Here is a 17,202-nt window from a genome sequence, read left to right on the forward strand (position 1 = left end):
CATGAGCTGTTGAGTCCCAGCTAGGCATAACAAAAAGGCTGCTATACATGGGTTTTTTGGCCAAAGGGTCTTCTTTGAATGTATAAAATACACACATTCATGCAACCACAACTGTCTCACAAATGAGCACTGTCTGGCCATGAACTTTTGTCCAAAAGCACTCACATGTATAGCAGTCTTTTGTTGGGCCTGTGTGCAACTCAGTATCTGGCTGTGATGGAACACGCATATCTCACAACTGACTACTAGTGTTACACATACGGTTACTGCAACAAGTATAAGCCTGAAGATTTAACAACATCGAAACTAGTTGCCAATAAAACCACCACAATACAGCTGGAGGAATTGTCATTTTTTAACATATATTATACCAGCTGATGTCCCAAGTTGTCAGTTTTAATTATGGATATACAAAGCTATAATTTTTGGATGTAAGAGATTTGGTGATGACGTCTGGAAGATTAACATAGAAAGTACATGGTCAGTTTGCTGCTATACACATATAACCCCAAGTTTGCAGAAACAGTTACACTGAAAACACCTGCAATGCTATAGGATTTTAGCATCAATTTCTTGAAACATCTTCAGTACCCTAATATATACAGAGTATCCCATGAGGAAAAGTGTTTTCAGGGATATGACAGCAATGCTTATTGGAACTAAAAACCCTCATGCAGACATTTTCTCTCCTCAGAGTAGCACATTTAATGTACCTTTGTTTATATGCTAGTTGTGTTCACATATATGCCTTACCCATCCAACCTCTTTGACATTACATTCTAGCCCAACATACCTCATTGCTTTCAACCTCTTTGCTCGAGATGTCTTTCTGCCACGAAACAAACTGTCTAACAATGCAATTATCCACGGTGTGTTGAGTGAAGTAGCGTTAAGGACAATTATCGGTCATGTGCTGGCTGAAATGCAACATATCTACAGACGAATGTGCAGATGCAGTGTAGATTTACAGCTTCTGTGATTGTAGTGCCCCTGCTGCAGTCGAAGGATACAGTTATGGCTTTCTGGCACTTCAAATTCCTGATCGTATAGTGTGTGTACCATAGTTTTCAGGACTTTGTGCAAAACAGGTATTCTTCCAAATTCCCATTTCTTTCTGATTGTGCAGTTCAGAACCTGTAATTCAGTGTAGTCCTATCCACACAGTGGCTTTCTGCACATATCAATAGCCCCTCCAGCAATAGTTACATGTGGCAAACTTTTGCCCACTTCACGTACAGTGTGTTCACAATATCCAATTAGCGATAATGCCACACGTCATTTGCTTCCATTAAAGGTAATCACGGACGGTGCCAATCGACAAAGCACGGAACAATCATCCAGGATCACAAAATCCATACGCCACAGTGGAAATAGATTTCCAATTCATTTTTCAATCAGTCTCTGATGTGGCATAATCAGGAATACGTCGACAGGTCCCATCATTTTAGAAAAGTGAATGACAGTACAGAATTACTCGCATTTCTTGGAAAATCTGGTCACCACGCGGACTGCAATGTACTTCCAGCATGATGGATGACCACATTTTACCACACGTGTGAGGGGACACCTCTACCGCACTACCATAATCTCTGGACGGATCGTGAAGCACAATTAAGTGGCCACCAAAGATGCAGACCTTGTGCCATTAGATTTTTATTTGTCTGGATGAGGTCTCAGGTGTACAAAAGAAATGTGAATAAATGGGATGAACCACTCATTCAATACGTGAGATGAATCAGTCACATCGTGGACATGCTGCCCTCTTTAGGGAATATGCAGAATCACTCAGACAAACAGCACAACATGTTCTCCAAAGAGTGGATAAACACACTGAAGTTCAGTGAGATATTCATACATACATTGTGAGCTGTACAATAGCTGTAATGTGATATGTATGATAATGCTTCAGAGGTGAGTGTAACCTTACAATGCGATTAAGACAATAAGTAACAATGTACATTAAATGCGTTCTGCCTCTGAAACTGTTCAGAATAAGGCATACACCCATTTGAAGACACTTGCTTCAATCATATACATAATACTTATATAAAATACGTACTTGCTGTCGTTTAGATGTAGCACTTTAAATACACTTTCTACCCGTATACTTGAATTTCAAACAGTTCTGGCCTTGGTACTTTCTGGCTGAGTAGATGTATTACTTAAAGTGTGTTTTGGTATTGAAATAGATGGGTTTTCATTTTTCTGCAGGTGAAGCTGATCACATACTAACTAAAAAACCACAAGTGCTGACAAATAAGTTTCACATATACAAGTTAATTATCTCATAGAGCCAACTGCTGTCTATCAAATGTTCAACTAAAAGGAAAAGGTTACAGTCCACTGGCACAAATTAACACAATTCAACAGACCGTCTCATGCTGAGTGCCAATTATCACATTAGACTTTTTATAAAAGTGTGAAGTACACGGTAGCTGCATCCAGAAAGGAAAGGAAATGAACTGTCTCAAAGTAATAGGACGTGATAAAGATGCCACTATTTGCACAGACTTGGTACTTAATGGTCAGACACAGTTCCCTTACCATTCATAACAGCAGATATTGCAGATAAACTCATCCAGGCTAGTTTATAAATTACCATCCTAATTATGTGCACCATATCATACTTTATTTCATTTAATACAGTTTCACTTGCCCAATTCTCTCTCTTTGTACAATACAATTTTTCTCATTTACCACTTTTGTCTTAGCATTTGTCTCACAACACAAGAGAATGTTAGCTCATTCAGCCATGCCCTTGAAATATGGCACCAAAATATACAGTATTTTGCCCAATTTATTTTTCTTCTCTGAAAAATTTGTGACATGCAGTTCACAAACCCAATGTCTCATATTTTGTACAGTTTAAACAGCTTTTAATTCAAATTTTAATGAAATAATTCTTCTCAGTTTAGTCTTACATGGAATGTTAGTAATTGTCATCTATGACAGCCTGTTGACACTGTTTGGATGCAAAGAGTTTAAAACCTTTGACATCACAAAATTCAAAACTGCACACATTTATCTTTGTAAATGATGCCAGAGTAACAGCCAAAAAAACCGTTGGTTAAATAATATTATGATGAGGGCAGATTGCTGCTCACCATAAAAACAACAAAATTGAAAAGCCTGTTATGTGAGACCTTTCAGCCAGAGCCTTCTTCAGAAAAGAAAATCTCACACACACACACACACACACACACACACACACGGCCGAACTGGACACAATACATTGCAGGCTGTTAAACAAGGAATAGGTTCACAGACACGCAAATGGCTCGAAGACTTCTTAAGCTACAGAACCCAGTAGGTTGCCCTCGACGGCAAGTGTCCATCAGAGATGAGGGTATTGTCAGGAAATGAAATGATCGTACGGCATTGTTGGCCGGGAAGCCCCATGTGGGGAAGTTCGGCTGCCATATTGCAAGTCCTTTTTAGCTGACGCCACTTCGGCGACTTGCGAGTCAATGGCGATGAAATGATGATGGACACACAACACCCAGTCATCACGAGGCAGAGAAAATCCCTGACCCCGCCGGGAATCGAACCCGGGACAGAAGTGCCCCTGGGATGTGTGATAGGACTGCTATTATTCTCTTTATACATAAATGATGTGGTGGACAGGGTGGGGAGTAATATGTGGCTGTTTGCTGATGATGCTTGGGTGTAGGGTGAGCTTTCAAAGCTGAGTCACTGTAGGAGGATACAAGACGATGAAGACAAAACTTCTACTTGTGTGGTGAATGTAGAAAAATGTAAGTTAATGCGGACAAGAAAGAAAAACAAACCTGTAATGTTTCGATAAGTATTAGTAGCATCCTGCGTGACAGTCACGCCATTTAAATGCCTGCACCTAACATTGCAAAGCAATATGAAATAGTGAGAATTGTGGCAGGAAAGATGAAAGGTCAACTTAAGTTTCTTGGTCAAATTCTAGGAAAGTGTGGTACATCAGTAAAGACGACTGCGTATAGGTTGTAGTACAATCTATTCTAGAATACTGCTCGACTGTTTGGGATCCCTACCACATCGAATTAAAGTAAGACATTGAAACATTTCAGTGGCGGGCTGCTAGACTCCTTACTGGTAGGTTCGAACAATGTGCAAGTGTTAGAGATGCTTCGGGAACTCGAATGAGAATCCCTGGAGGGAAGGAGACATTGTTTTCGAGAAACACTATTGAGAACATTTAGAGAATTTTCATTTGGAGCCGACTGCAGAAAAATTCTGTTGCCTCCAACATATACTGCGCATAAGGATCACGAAGATAAGATACGAGAAATTAGGGTTCATGTGGAGGCATGAAGACAGTTTTTACATTGTTCTATTTGCGAGTGGAAAAAAACGGAAATATCTAGTAGTGGAACGGGATACCCTCTTATGTGCGTCGTAAGGGGATTGTGGAGTATCAGTGTAGATGGGGATGTAGAAATGCATCAAACGGGAGCAATAATATGGAGTGGGGCACGGAAGGTTTAGGGATAGCAGGGTGCAGCTGGGGACTCTGCGCTGTCTGGTGGAGTGTTCTGGGAGTAGAGGAGGCTGCCACGAGCAGCATCGGGAGACGGGAAGGGGTTGTGGGTGAGGGTGGAAGTATTCCAAAGAAGGCTACGCCCAATAGCTCTCGTGAACAGTCTTTTCGTCACGCCTGTCTGCAACTCGACGTTTCTTCCTTACGGTGAGCAGTGATCTACCATTTTGATAATACTTTCCTTACGAGACTTTCCATTTTTTCACAGTTAAGTAATAAGAACTACAGCGTTTTTACACAAGCATTAAATATTATACATCCACAATCTATACAGTCAGATGCACAACAAGAAAAGCAGAATTAAAACTAACACTTTACTTTATTTCCATCACAACTAATTCCACGATTGCTTGCAGAGTAAAAGCCACAAGCAGCACGTGTACCATCTCCACCGAACTCTTTATTTTTTCTTACATTCTAAGACTAGTGATGAATGCTCACTTTAGTTGTTCTTAATAAACTACAATTATTACATCTATTAGTATTGGAAAATTATATGCAGTGTAAGACTACATTAATGTCCACAGCTTCCAGTAGAGAGGACTGAACTGCACATATAGCATTCAGATAGACATCATAAAAATTGATTACCACAACTAGGCCTACTATGAATCTATTTTAAAATATGGAATGCCTTTTGAGGGATGGAAGCAGCACAAATACTACTTTATAAATGTTGCAAAAAGCACCAACACCAATTTTGAGAGATCTAACTTTGTAATCTTACATAGCAAAAGGGTCATCAAAAATGTGGAACAGTACGATGCTAAAAACGTATTCAATTAATTATTGTTAGCTACATTTTAGGAGCAGAGCTCTGAGGGAAGGAACGGGAGCACAGCGGGAAGTTGTCAACTAGAAAAGAGCAGCGAAAGTGTGCGAAGGTGGGGCAGGTCTGCCGTAAGGTCCCCCGTCACCGACTCCCACGGATCTCGTTCGGGTACTCCGAACTACTCTCCGCTGTGATCCGGCTCGCCACTCACCACCAGACTTTCGGTGTCGAAGGAACGCAAGTAAGGCTCCAGCAGGAAGGGAGTGGCAACACAGAGGTGGAGCGTCACTTCTGGCCAGGCGACCCGGATCCTGTATTCGCTGTCGTAGAGCAGCCGGAGGGTCCGCAGGCGGGGAATGCCGCTGCCGGCCGCCAGGAACTCTTGCATCGCGTCCACGCTGTTGCTACTCCACACCTTACGCCTCCACAGCTGCTCCTCCTGTTTCAGTATGCCGTGCCACTTCACGCACACCTGCGTGCTCCGCGCCATGTCGTCCGGCGACAGGTAAGAAAAGATTTCCAGTAAGATCTCGTCCGGCAGGTCGTAAATTCTGGCAGCTCTTTTCGTTCCCGGTGCCGTGCCGCCTGAAAAAATAAACGAGCGATCGGTACCTCTACGTCGAACGTGGCAGGTTAGGCTCTGCACCACTCTGTCCTCTTCGATTCCGTTCGTACTTTTAGAAGTTGGAGGTTAGAGCCCGGACGTCAATTTTCTAAACCACTACTACACAATTCTCGTAACTTTCAGAAAAAAATTAGTTAAAAATGCCAGTGTGCTGAAGTGCATAAAATGTAAACCACTTCAAGTTTTTTTTCTAAGAGATCTATCAGTGTCTGCGTGCATAGCATTCTAGCCTTAGACTCGTGCAACTGCATATTTGATCATAGCTGCTAAGGTTCAGTGACCGTTTCAGATCTTTGATTCAGATTTCCTCATGCAGTTTACCGAAATGTTGTTTTCCTGTCACATATTTGCTGTTTTCTTGTATGTCATAACAAACGTTTTTACGTTACAAAATGTATCTCTATTTAAAGCAGATAAATATGTAACTTCATCCTGTTATTATTAAAGCTTACGTTATGTCTGACTCAGCTGCATCACAATTTCATGTGTCTAATTTTGAATGCACAGTAGCCTAGTTGTTTCTGCGGCTACTAGATGGCGCTCGTAGCCGCGCCGTGTTTACTTGCCCACACTTTCTAATGTGGGCACCTCAGTCTCGTTGCAACCCTTGTTCACAGTACGAGCAGCCCTTAGCGGCTCGCCATCTCACAAGTGTTCGTGACACCGCCTTTCCGGCTTAGGTCTTTTTTAATATGTGACTTGTAAGTACTGCATCTTTTCGAGTCAGTACAAACTTTAATTTTATTAATGTACTATATACCTAATGTTTTAGTACAGTTAGTCTAATTCTGAAGACTACGCTCATAGTAGCGTCGAAACCAGGACAATTTTGACTTAATATTTGTGACCGAGGGCTTGTTTGTTACAATATGCATATTTGATCCTTGTTATGAGCAACTGTATTTAACCCCTACTTTAACTCTGTATTTCTAATCAGATGCAAATACCAATAACAAATACAGAATGACAAAATTAAATTTAGTGAGAGCAGGGGCGGGGGGGAACAGCACTAACATTAGATCAAAAAAATTTCTGAACGTGCTCACATACAATGAACGGGAATAGAAATTTTGAAGCTTAAACTCCTAAAATATGTGTGAATTTATCACACAAAAATTTCTGCTTCCTTGAGAAAATATATTAATGAGTAAATGGGTAGAGTTATAGCATTATTTCTGGCACTGATTTATGTAATGTGATGTTATTCAGTGTATTCACATTTCACTTACGAATTGCAGATACTTGTGTCTGTTCATTTTTGACCACATTCTACCTTAGGTGCTCTTTGGGCTGGTGGTGGCGTAGGGGTGCAGGGCTATCTCACTGTCAACTGCAGCCCCAAGGAATATGCCAGTCAGAAGATTCCTCGAACCCTAATCAACAATGCCGAAGAAGAAAACATTGAGCTGGGGTGTATTTTTTAAGCAGTCTCTTGTCTGAAGTCTCTGGCTAGAGTTCTCTAGTTCTCTTATCAGAGTATCACAAGGGCATTGTATGTTATGTGATGTTATGTGACAGTGTCCGTAAACAAAGATATTTGTTAATGAAAACTCCAGTCGACCTATTTAAATAGAATGGGTACATAACAGTGTTACATACTGTAGTTCGACAAGGTCACGGGAGCACTAGATGAGTGTCACAGTTTACTGGAATATCTCTAACAAATTCGTAAGACACCCCCTGCTATGACGAGCAAAACTAGTAATAAAGGAAAGTTATGACTTGTGGCTGCACGACAATTTCATTTATAAAATAAAACACCTCATTATCTTTAGTGTTTATTCATACACACAGAGTATTAAAGGTAGTATTATTACAGACAGTTTTTTTCCATTTAATATCTAGCAAGTACCTCACTTGCATTTCAGTGCCACTTAAAGGAGAAAAAGTGTTTTTGTTTGAATTCAGTTTGTTGAAGTGCTTTTGGATATGCATTATTTTTTGTTTTTTCGTCTGGTGGATACAGGTTGTCCGACCCGTGAACTGACTCCGTCCAGCCAGCCGAGTGAGAAGCACTGATTTGCCACATGTACTCTACACATTTCTAGCAACTGGTGCTTTCTCGACAACCACTGGAAATGCGACTCCCTCCAGAATCGTCTGAATTCTGATAGCTTATCTGTTGGAATTGTTTGATTGTAACTGCACTCAGAGTCAATAAAGACTCTGGAGAAATCACCAGCACTGATAGATGAAAACTTAGGCAGAGAATTGTAGCTTGGACCACGTCCTATGGCCCATACGAAAATTACAACCGACGGCAAACATACTTTGTGTATTTCATGTAAAAATTAAACCAACTGGCAACTTCATTATCGAATATACTTATAATAAAACTGAAAAAGTGGTGTGTCTGTATACTGAAAATATTTCCCAAAACCTGGTTGCATGTGAGGTGTGGGGTTTAACAGAATACGATAAGACTATTTTTAAACATGCTAAACCCAAAAACTATGATACAAATCATTCCATGTAGGCTTTCACGGCCGGCGTCTTTATCAGTAAACTCTTCCGGGCTAAGTTGCCGTGGTCGATCTGTAGAACTTCTTCTCCCTGACGTTTCGTTCTCAACTACGGAGAACATCTTCCGAGGTGAGTCGAAAGATGTTCTCCGTAGTTGAGAACGAAACGTCAGGGAGAAGAAGTTCTACAGATCGACCACGGCAACTTAGCCTGGAAGAGTTTACTGATATGATACAAATTTTCACAGGTAACTTGAGCATAGGTTGGGGCAAAATTTTGGCTTTATTTCATCAAAATCCTACCACGGGAAAAAGAAGGGAGCCTGTTCAGTTTAGTAGTTCAGATGCTTACCTAAGTGACACGATCATCACGGCATGGTACACAAAATAACCATTTTTCAGAGGTTTACATCAGAGACAGAATTAAGATCTGCAATCTTATCTCTACAAATACACACTAACATTGAATTTACTTTGTAAGAATATACTAATCTTCTGATTTCACTTTGCATGTTAAGAACTTAATGAAATAGAGTTGATCTTTGCAACAGGTTTATTTATATTTGACTTCTTGACTAGGAAAATGAATTTATTGAGTTTGCTGCATCATTTGTGTGCCTACTTATTACGTTTTGACTGTTTTGTTTCCAAATAGAACATCCAGCAAACGGTTGAATCTTTCTTAGTAACCTAGAATGGCTTGGAGACCAAGAATCTGATGAAGATCATGTGGCATGTCATGTTGCAGCTTGAGAACACCAGGCTTTAACTCATTCTTTGGAAACTCGTCCTGAAAGCGAAGTGTGTTGTAACTGATTGAGAGCATCATGCATTACCTCGCTCCTCTGTATAAGTTATCCAACAATAGATAATTATAGCTAACCGCACGAAGTGAGAGCGGGTACCTTCTGTATTTACTAGAATATAAGCCGCACTTTTTTTCCGGTTTTTGTAATCCAAAAAACCGCCTGCGGATTAGAATCGAGTGAGAAGGAAGAAGAAGTTCTGAAAAATGTTGGTAGGTGCCGCCACACTAACTTCTGCCGTCGAATATATGTAGCGCTACACAGGCATGCTTTGCAGGCACAAAGATAAATACTGGCAGCAAAACCTCTGTGTCAGCAAATAAATTAAAAGAAAAGGTAGAAGAATGTAAACATTATGCCATGTATTCTTTCGTGTTTGCTGCTATCTCATTTAAATCCTGTCTGCGTAATAAACTACGAAGCTAGAGTGAGACAACAGCAACCACGGAAGAATATACATCATATGTCATGTTTATATTTGTATTATTCTTATGCTGAACAGTGATACAGTCAGAAATGAAGCACGGCAACTGACTAGATTTTTATATCTACTATGACTAATTTCTGTGCATAATGTAATGTACTAAAGAGACATCTGCAAAGATTTTGAAACAGAGAAAATTTTTCGCTAAACTCTCGTTCAGAACATCATCTATCATACGCAGTCTATTATTTGGTTCTTGTTGATCATTATCAAAGAAAGCAGCAGTGTAAGTAACAACAAATAGCAGTCTCTTGCCATTGTTTCACTTGTAAGACAATTCCTCTCTTTTTTTTTTTATATTGTAAACGGCGGTAGCGCGCACAAAAGCGAGCTATGCCGCGAGTGGCTACAGGTCGTAAACACTCATTATCAGAATGCAAAAGAAGGGTACCCGTATAAATACGGACGGAGCGCCTGACACATAGCAATGGCTACTTGGTAAATCTTAACTGTTAAGCTTACGACTCGAACCAAACTACTGTAGCTGTATCTTCATCCATTCAACCTAAATTGTGTCTCGTGTTACAATGGACATCTTTGTTCCGATTTGGAGGTGTGGTCTAAAACTTTTCTCTCCCCTTGAATTTCGAGTCTCAAATTCCAGGTGCGGCTTAGAATCGGGAAATTTTTTTTTCCTTCATTTAGACTCTCATTTTTCAGGTGCGGCTTAGATTAGAGTGCGGCTTACATTCGAGTAAATACGGTAGTCACCAAACAGTGCCACTTCTGCAGAAACCAATTCATCCACCATACAATAGGACCCAGTGTTTCTACAACATAAAAGTTGTTCATTTAGTCCACCATACTTTTGTGGAAAATGCTTTTCCTGTAGAACTAAGAGCTGTGTAGTTCTTTCACTGCTAGGAATAAATTAATCCAATTCAACAATCAAAAACCATTAATCACATCCCTGAAAATGTTGCTGCACATTCAGAATCCTTTCTGCTTAACTGAAAAATAAAATATTGGCTGGGGTCACCATCTTACAAATAAAAATAGCACTACCTGTCTCCTTATTTGCAACTGAATCAGTAAAAGACACCTCCACAATTACAGAGAACACATGTTGTTGTGGTCTTCAGTCCTGAGACTGGTTTGATGCAGCCCTCCATGCTACTCTATCCTGTGCAAGTTTCTTCATCTCCCAGTACCTACTGCAACCTACATCCTTCTGAATCTGCTTAGTGTATTCATCTCTTGGTCTCCCTCTATGATTTTTACCATCCACACTGCCCTCCAAGGCTAAATTTGTGATCCCCTGATGCCTCAGAACATGTCCTATCAACCGGTCCCTTCTTCTAATCAAGTTGTGCCACAAACTCCTATTCTCCCCAATTCTATTCAATACCTCCTCATTAGTTATGTGATCTACCCATCTAATCTTCAGCATTGTTCTGTAGCACCACATTTCGAAATCTTCTATCCTCTTCTTGTCTAAACTATTTATCATCCACATTTCACTTCCATACATGGCTACACTCCATACAAATACTTTCAGAAAAGACTTCCTGACACTTAAATCTATACTCGATGTTAACAAATTTCTCTTGTTCAGAAACACTTTCCTTGCCATTGCCAGTCTACATTTTATATCCTCTCTACTTTGACCATCATCAGTTATTTTGCTCCCCAAATAGCAAAACTCCTTTACTACTTTAAGTGTCTCATTTCCTAATCTAATTCCCTCAGCATCACCCGATTTAATTCGACTACATTCCATTATCCTCGTTTGGCTTTAGTTGATGTTCATCTCATATCCTCCTTTCAAGACACTGTCCATTCTGTTCAACTGCTCTTCCAAGTCCTTTGCTGTCTCTGACAGAATTACAATGTCATCGGTGAACCTCAAAGTTTTTATTTCTTCTCCATGGATTTTAATACCTACTCCGAATTTTTCTCTTGTTTCCTTTACTGCTTGCTCAATATACAGATTGAATAACATTGGGGATAGGCTACAACCCAGTCTCACTCCCTGTATTTTACCCCTGCCACCTTTAGAATTTGAAAGAGAGTATTCCAGTCAACTTTGTCAAAAGCTTTCTCTAAGTCTACAAATGCTAGGAACGTAGGTTTGCCTTTCCTTAATCTTTCTTCTAGCCACAGAAAACATTTGCTCGCGTAGCATTGTAACAGAGGAGAATTAAAACGTCCTTTCATATTCTTGTAGCAACCTAGCTGTCACTTACATCATCATTTGAGTAGCTGACAACTCCCATTATTACACAGCATATCTTCTGTTACACATTGTACATACAAAGGTCTGTGTCGTGATCTACGGTGGCAAGACAATGAAGCTTGCACACTGCTGTACTTCTCATCTAAGCAATTACAGGCGAGAGGAGTTAGTGGTAATGCAATAGACACTGATGGAAAAAAAAAAATCTCAACACCAAGAAAGAGTTGTGCAACATAAATGGAAGCTCACACGAGTGTGTTTCAACATCTGAAAGATGACGCCTGTTCAAAAGTTCGCACCTGTCACATTAAGGCAGTAGCGGTCAGAAGTGTCTGACAGTGAGTGACTTCTGGATATGCGACATTCAGGCAACAAGCGGCAGCATCGGGTGATCCACTCTGGTCCCCTGCGTGCGAGCAACCACCTCTCGTTACAAGACTGCTACTAGAGCTGACCAGCTGTTTCTACAAAAAGGCACCACAGAATATTGTAGCTCAAGAGTAAGGCAACTAAATTAGCTTCACTTAGGAAAATAAGGTGATAAAGGAGAACTGTTCATGAAATTTATGAAGGAAGAAATGTTCATGGAGAATTTCATAATTTATATCATCAACTACAAATATCACCAGACAAATTCTTCGAATATAGGTAGATGAGCAGAGAGATGTTTGACTATCTCAAAATAAAGACAAATGCTTCTCATATGACAGATAACTTTAAACAGCTGATAGGTGCGGAAGAATGACTGACTACGTAAATACAAAATTATGAGTGATGTTCCACAGGTGGTGTCTGTTGCATAACAGTAGTGTATGAATATCAAGAGCTCAGATGGAAACCCAGTTCTAAGCAAACAAGGGAAAGCAGAAAGGTGGAAGGAGTATATAGAGGGTCTATACAAGGGCGATGTACTTGAGGGCAATGTTATAGAAATGGAAGAGGATGTAGATGAAGATAAAATGGGAGATATCATACTGTGTGAAGAGTTTGACAGGGCACTGAAAGACCTAAGTCGAAACAAGGCCCCGGGAGTAGACAACATTCCATTAGAACTACTGACGGCCTCGGGAGAGCCAGTCCTGACAAAACTCTACCATCTGGTGAGCAAAATTTATGAGACAGGCGAAATACCCTCAGACTTCAAGAAGAATATAATAATTCCAATCTCAAAGAAAGCAGGCGTTGACAGATGTGAAAATTACCGAACTATCAGTTTAATAAGTCACAGCTGCAAAATACTAACGCGAATTCTTTACAGACAAATGGAAAAACTGGTAGAAGCGGACCTCGGGGAAGATCAGTTTGGATTTCGTAGAAATATTGGAACACGTGAAACAATACTGACCCTACAACTTATCTTAGAAGCTAGATTAAGGAAAGGCAAACCTACGTTTCTAGCATTTGTAGACTTAGAGAAAGCTTTTGACAATGTTGACTCAAATACTCTCTTTCAAATTCTGAAGGTGGCAGGGGTAAAATACAGGGAGTGAAAGGCTATTTACAATTTGTACAGAAATCAGGTGGCTGTTATAAGAGTCGAGGGACATGAAAGGGAAGCAGTGGTTGGGAAGGGAGTGAGACAGGGTTGTAGCCTGTCCCTGATATTCAATCTGTATATTGAGCAAGCAGTAAAAGAAACAAAAGAAAAATTCGGAGTAGGTATTAAAATCCATGAGAAGAAATCAAAACTTTAAGGTTCACCGATGACATTGTAATTCTGTCAGAGACGGCAAAGGACTAGGAAGAGCAGTTGAACGGAATGGACAGTGTCTCGAAAGGAGGATATAAGATGAACATCAACAAAAGCAAAACGAGGATAATGGAATGTAGTCGAATTAAGTCGGGTGATGCTGAGGGAATTAGATTAAGTTTCTCATTTCCTAAAGTAGTAAAGGAGTTTTGCTATTTGGGGAGCAAAATAACTGATGATGGTCGAAGTAGAGAGGATATAAAATATAGACTGGCAATGGCAAGGAAAGGATTTCTGAAGAAGAGAAATTTGTTAACATCGAGTATAGATTTAAGGGTCAGGAAGTCGTTTCTGAAAGTATTTGTATGGAGTGTAGCCATGTATGGAAGTGAAACATGGACGATAAATAGTTTAGACAAGAAGAGAATAGAAGCTTTCGAAATGTGGTGCTACAGAACAATGCTGAAGATTAGATGGGTAGATCACATAAATAATGAGGAGGTACTGAACAGAATTGGGGAGAAAAGGAGTTTGTGGCACAACTTGACTAGAAGAAGGGATCGGTTGGTAGGACATGTTCTGAGGCATCGAGGGATCACCAGTTTAGTATTGGAGGGCAGAGTGGAGGGTAAAAATCGTAGAGGGAGACCAAGAGATGAATACACTAAGCAGATTCAGAAGGATGTAGGCTGCAGTAGGTACTGGGAGATGAAGAAGCTTGCACAGGATAGAGTAGCATGGAGAGCTGCATCAAACCAGTCTCAGGACTGAAGACAACAACAACAACAACAACAACAACAGTGTCTTAAGTTAGGAATTGGGATCATAATCTGGTCCTGCATTAGGCCCCACCACACTCACTGCAAGAAGAAAGTTTGCAGTGAAAGTGAACAAGGGCAACAGAAAAGAAAAAACTCCAGCTGCATCCACAAACAGCATTAACCGTCCCTGTATTGACCGATCGAGTGCGACAGTCACGGACCGCCATCCCACAAACTGATATCCGGTAACTGTACACCACAGTTAATGCATGTCCGCATTCAACAGTCTGGTATAACACAAGTGTTCACGGAGAGTATTTCGGAAGTCACAAAGAGCAAGTCATTTGTGATCGACCAAGTGTATGATTGCCGTACAAAAAACTGTAATAACCGAATACACAGGGTGTTACAAAAAGGTACGGCCAAACTTTCAGGAAACATGCCTCACACACAAAGAAAGAAAATATGTTATGTGGACATGTGTCCGGAAACGCTTACTTTCCATGTTAGGGCTCATTTTATTACTTATCTTCAAATAACATTAATCGTGGAATGGAAACACACAGCAACAGAACGTACCAGCGTGACTTCAAACACTTTGTTACAGGAAATGTTCAAAATGTCCTCCGTTAGCGAGGATACGTGCATCCGCCCTCCGTCGCCTGGAATCCCTGATGCGCTGATGCAGCCCTGGAGAATGGCGTATTGTATCACAGCCGTCCACAATACGAGCACGAAGAGTCTCTACATTTGGTACCGGGGTTGCGTAGACGAGAGCTTTCAAATGACCCCATAAATGAAAGTCAAGAGGGTTGAGGTCAGGAGAGCGTGGAGGCCACGGAATTGGTCCGCCTCTACCAATCCGTCTGTCACCAAATCTGTTGTTGAGAAGTGTACGAACACTTCGACTGACATGTGCAGGAGCTCCATCGTGCACGAACCACATGTTGTGTCGTACTTGTAAAGGCACATGTTCAAGCAGCACAGGTAGAGTATCCCGTAAGAAATCGTGATAACGTGCTCCATTGAGCGTAGGTGGAAGAACGTTGGGCCCAATCGAGACATCACCAACAATGCTTGCCCAAACGTTTACAGAAAATCTGTGTCGATGACGTGATTGCACGATTGCGTGCGGATTCTCGTCAGCCCACACATGTTGACTGTGAAAATTTACAATTTGATCACGTCGGAATGAAGCCTCATCCGTAAAGAGAACATTTGCACTGAAATGAGGATTGACACATTGTCGGATGAACCGTTCGCAGAAGTGTACCCGTGGAGGCCAATCAGCTGCCGATAGTGCCTGCACACGCTGTAAGCGGTACGGAAACAACTGGTTCTCCCGTAGCACTCTCCATACAGTGACGTGGTCAACGTTACCTTGTACAGCAGCAACTTCTCTGACGCCGACATTAGGGTTATCGTCAACTGCACGAAGAATTGCCTCGTCCATTGCAGGTGTCCTCGTCGTTCTAGGTCTTCCCCAGTCGCGAGTCATAGGCTGGAATGTTCCGTGCTCCCTAAGACGCCGATCGATTGCTTCGAACGTCTTCCTGTCGGGACACCTTCGTTCTGGAAATCTGTCTCGATACAATTGTACCGCGCCACAGCTATTGCCCCGTGCTAATCCGTACGTCAAATGGGCATCTGCCAACTCCGCATTTGTAAACATTGCACTGACTGCAAAACCACATTCGTGATGTACACTAACCTGTTGATGCTACGTACAGATGTGCTCGATGCTAGTACTATAGAGCAATGAGTCGCATGTCAACACACGCACCGAAGTCAACATAACCTTCCTTCAATGGGGCCAACTGGCGGTGAATCGAGGAAGTACAGTACATACTGACGAAACTATAATGAGCTCTAACATGGAAATCAAGCGTTTCCGGACACATGTCCACATAACATCTTTTCTTTATTTGTGTGTGAGGAATGTTTCCTGAAAGTTTGGCTGTACCTTTTTGTAACACCCTGTATGTTCCTGGGTACGGGTATCCTGTTTTTCTCAGTGAGTGTTCAATGTTGGTGAGTGTGGATTCACTGGCAGAAAGGAAGACCTCGGAGAATAGCATGGAGCCAGTAACTAGCTGGGTAGTACTATTTCAGTGGACAAAATGGTGTTGGCTAGTGTTAATTCACTGCAATAAATTTCATCGCCTTTCCTATATATTTGAGAGCGGAGTCTTTGTGTGACTCTTTCCCTATTGACTCTTTGAAGTGTATTCCTTTTTGGTCATTGTGGGGATTAATGGTGGGAGTTTGCTAGTGTCCAGTCGGAGGTGATGTGTTGAACTGTAACAGTGTACGTATCCCACTACATTGATAGGACCTGAGTATCTTTCTTGAAAGTAGTCAGACAGCTACAGGGCTTTTAATTATTGACTTTTGAGTTGCCGGAATTTTAATCTCGTAATGTTGGGCAAAGCAAGGCTAGCAATCTTTATTTTTACATGTGTAGCAATGCAGGGAATTAATTGGGTGTTACTACGAATGTTTTTGACTAAGTCCACATAGTAGCACCACACATATTTTGTCTCTCACAAAGCACATCGCATGTCGATTTCAGCCTCCACAACTAATGTGTTTTTTGTGCAGCAGCGTGCAAACTCCGAAGAATGAATGAAAGGAATGTTTCAAACCTTAGGAGAAACAAAAGAGTGATGGTAAATTACATTAAAAAGAAAACTTTCAGAACCAATGTATAAAAGTCTCAAGGACAATCCCTGCAAAATTGTAAAAACACATTATCAAAGAGTAAAATAAAATCAATAAGACAGAACTGGATCCTCTTTATTCTGCAAATGATGTAATTATACTGCAAAAGTAGTTGATGTAATATATTTTTTTAATTATTTCAAACCAAGAGAATTAGTGCAACCTGCATTCCGT

The 17,202-nt window shown here is 40.9% G+C and overlaps 1 protein-coding gene and 1 long non-coding RNA gene across 2 annotated transcripts in view; both read right to left on the bottom strand.

Moving 5' to 3' along the window:
- LOC124553708 overlaps nucleotides 1-17,202 on the bottom strand; it is a 583,058-nt gene that overhangs the window by 84,736 nt on the left and 481,120 nt on the right. The gene's annotated exons all lie outside the window — the stretch shown is intronic.
- Nucleotides 3,539-17,202, bottom strand: part of LOC124553707 — a 28,921-nt gene continuing 15,257 nt past the window's right edge. The window contains exon 3 of the mRNA XM_047127609.1: nucleotides 3,539-5,888. Coding sequence (XP_046983565.1) covers nucleotides 5,482-5,888 — 407 coding nt within the window. The 3' untranslated portion in view covers nucleotides 3,539-5,481. The remainder of the gene's footprint in view (nucleotides 5,889-17,202) is intronic.

Source organism: Schistocerca americana, chromosome 11, assembly GCF_021461395.2.
Source record: "Schistocerca americana isolate TAMUIC-IGC-003095 chromosome 11, iqSchAmer2.1, whole genome shotgun sequence".
In the NCBI taxonomy this organism is placed as follows: Eukaryota; Metazoa; Arthropoda; class Insecta; order Orthoptera; family Acrididae; genus Schistocerca; species Schistocerca americana.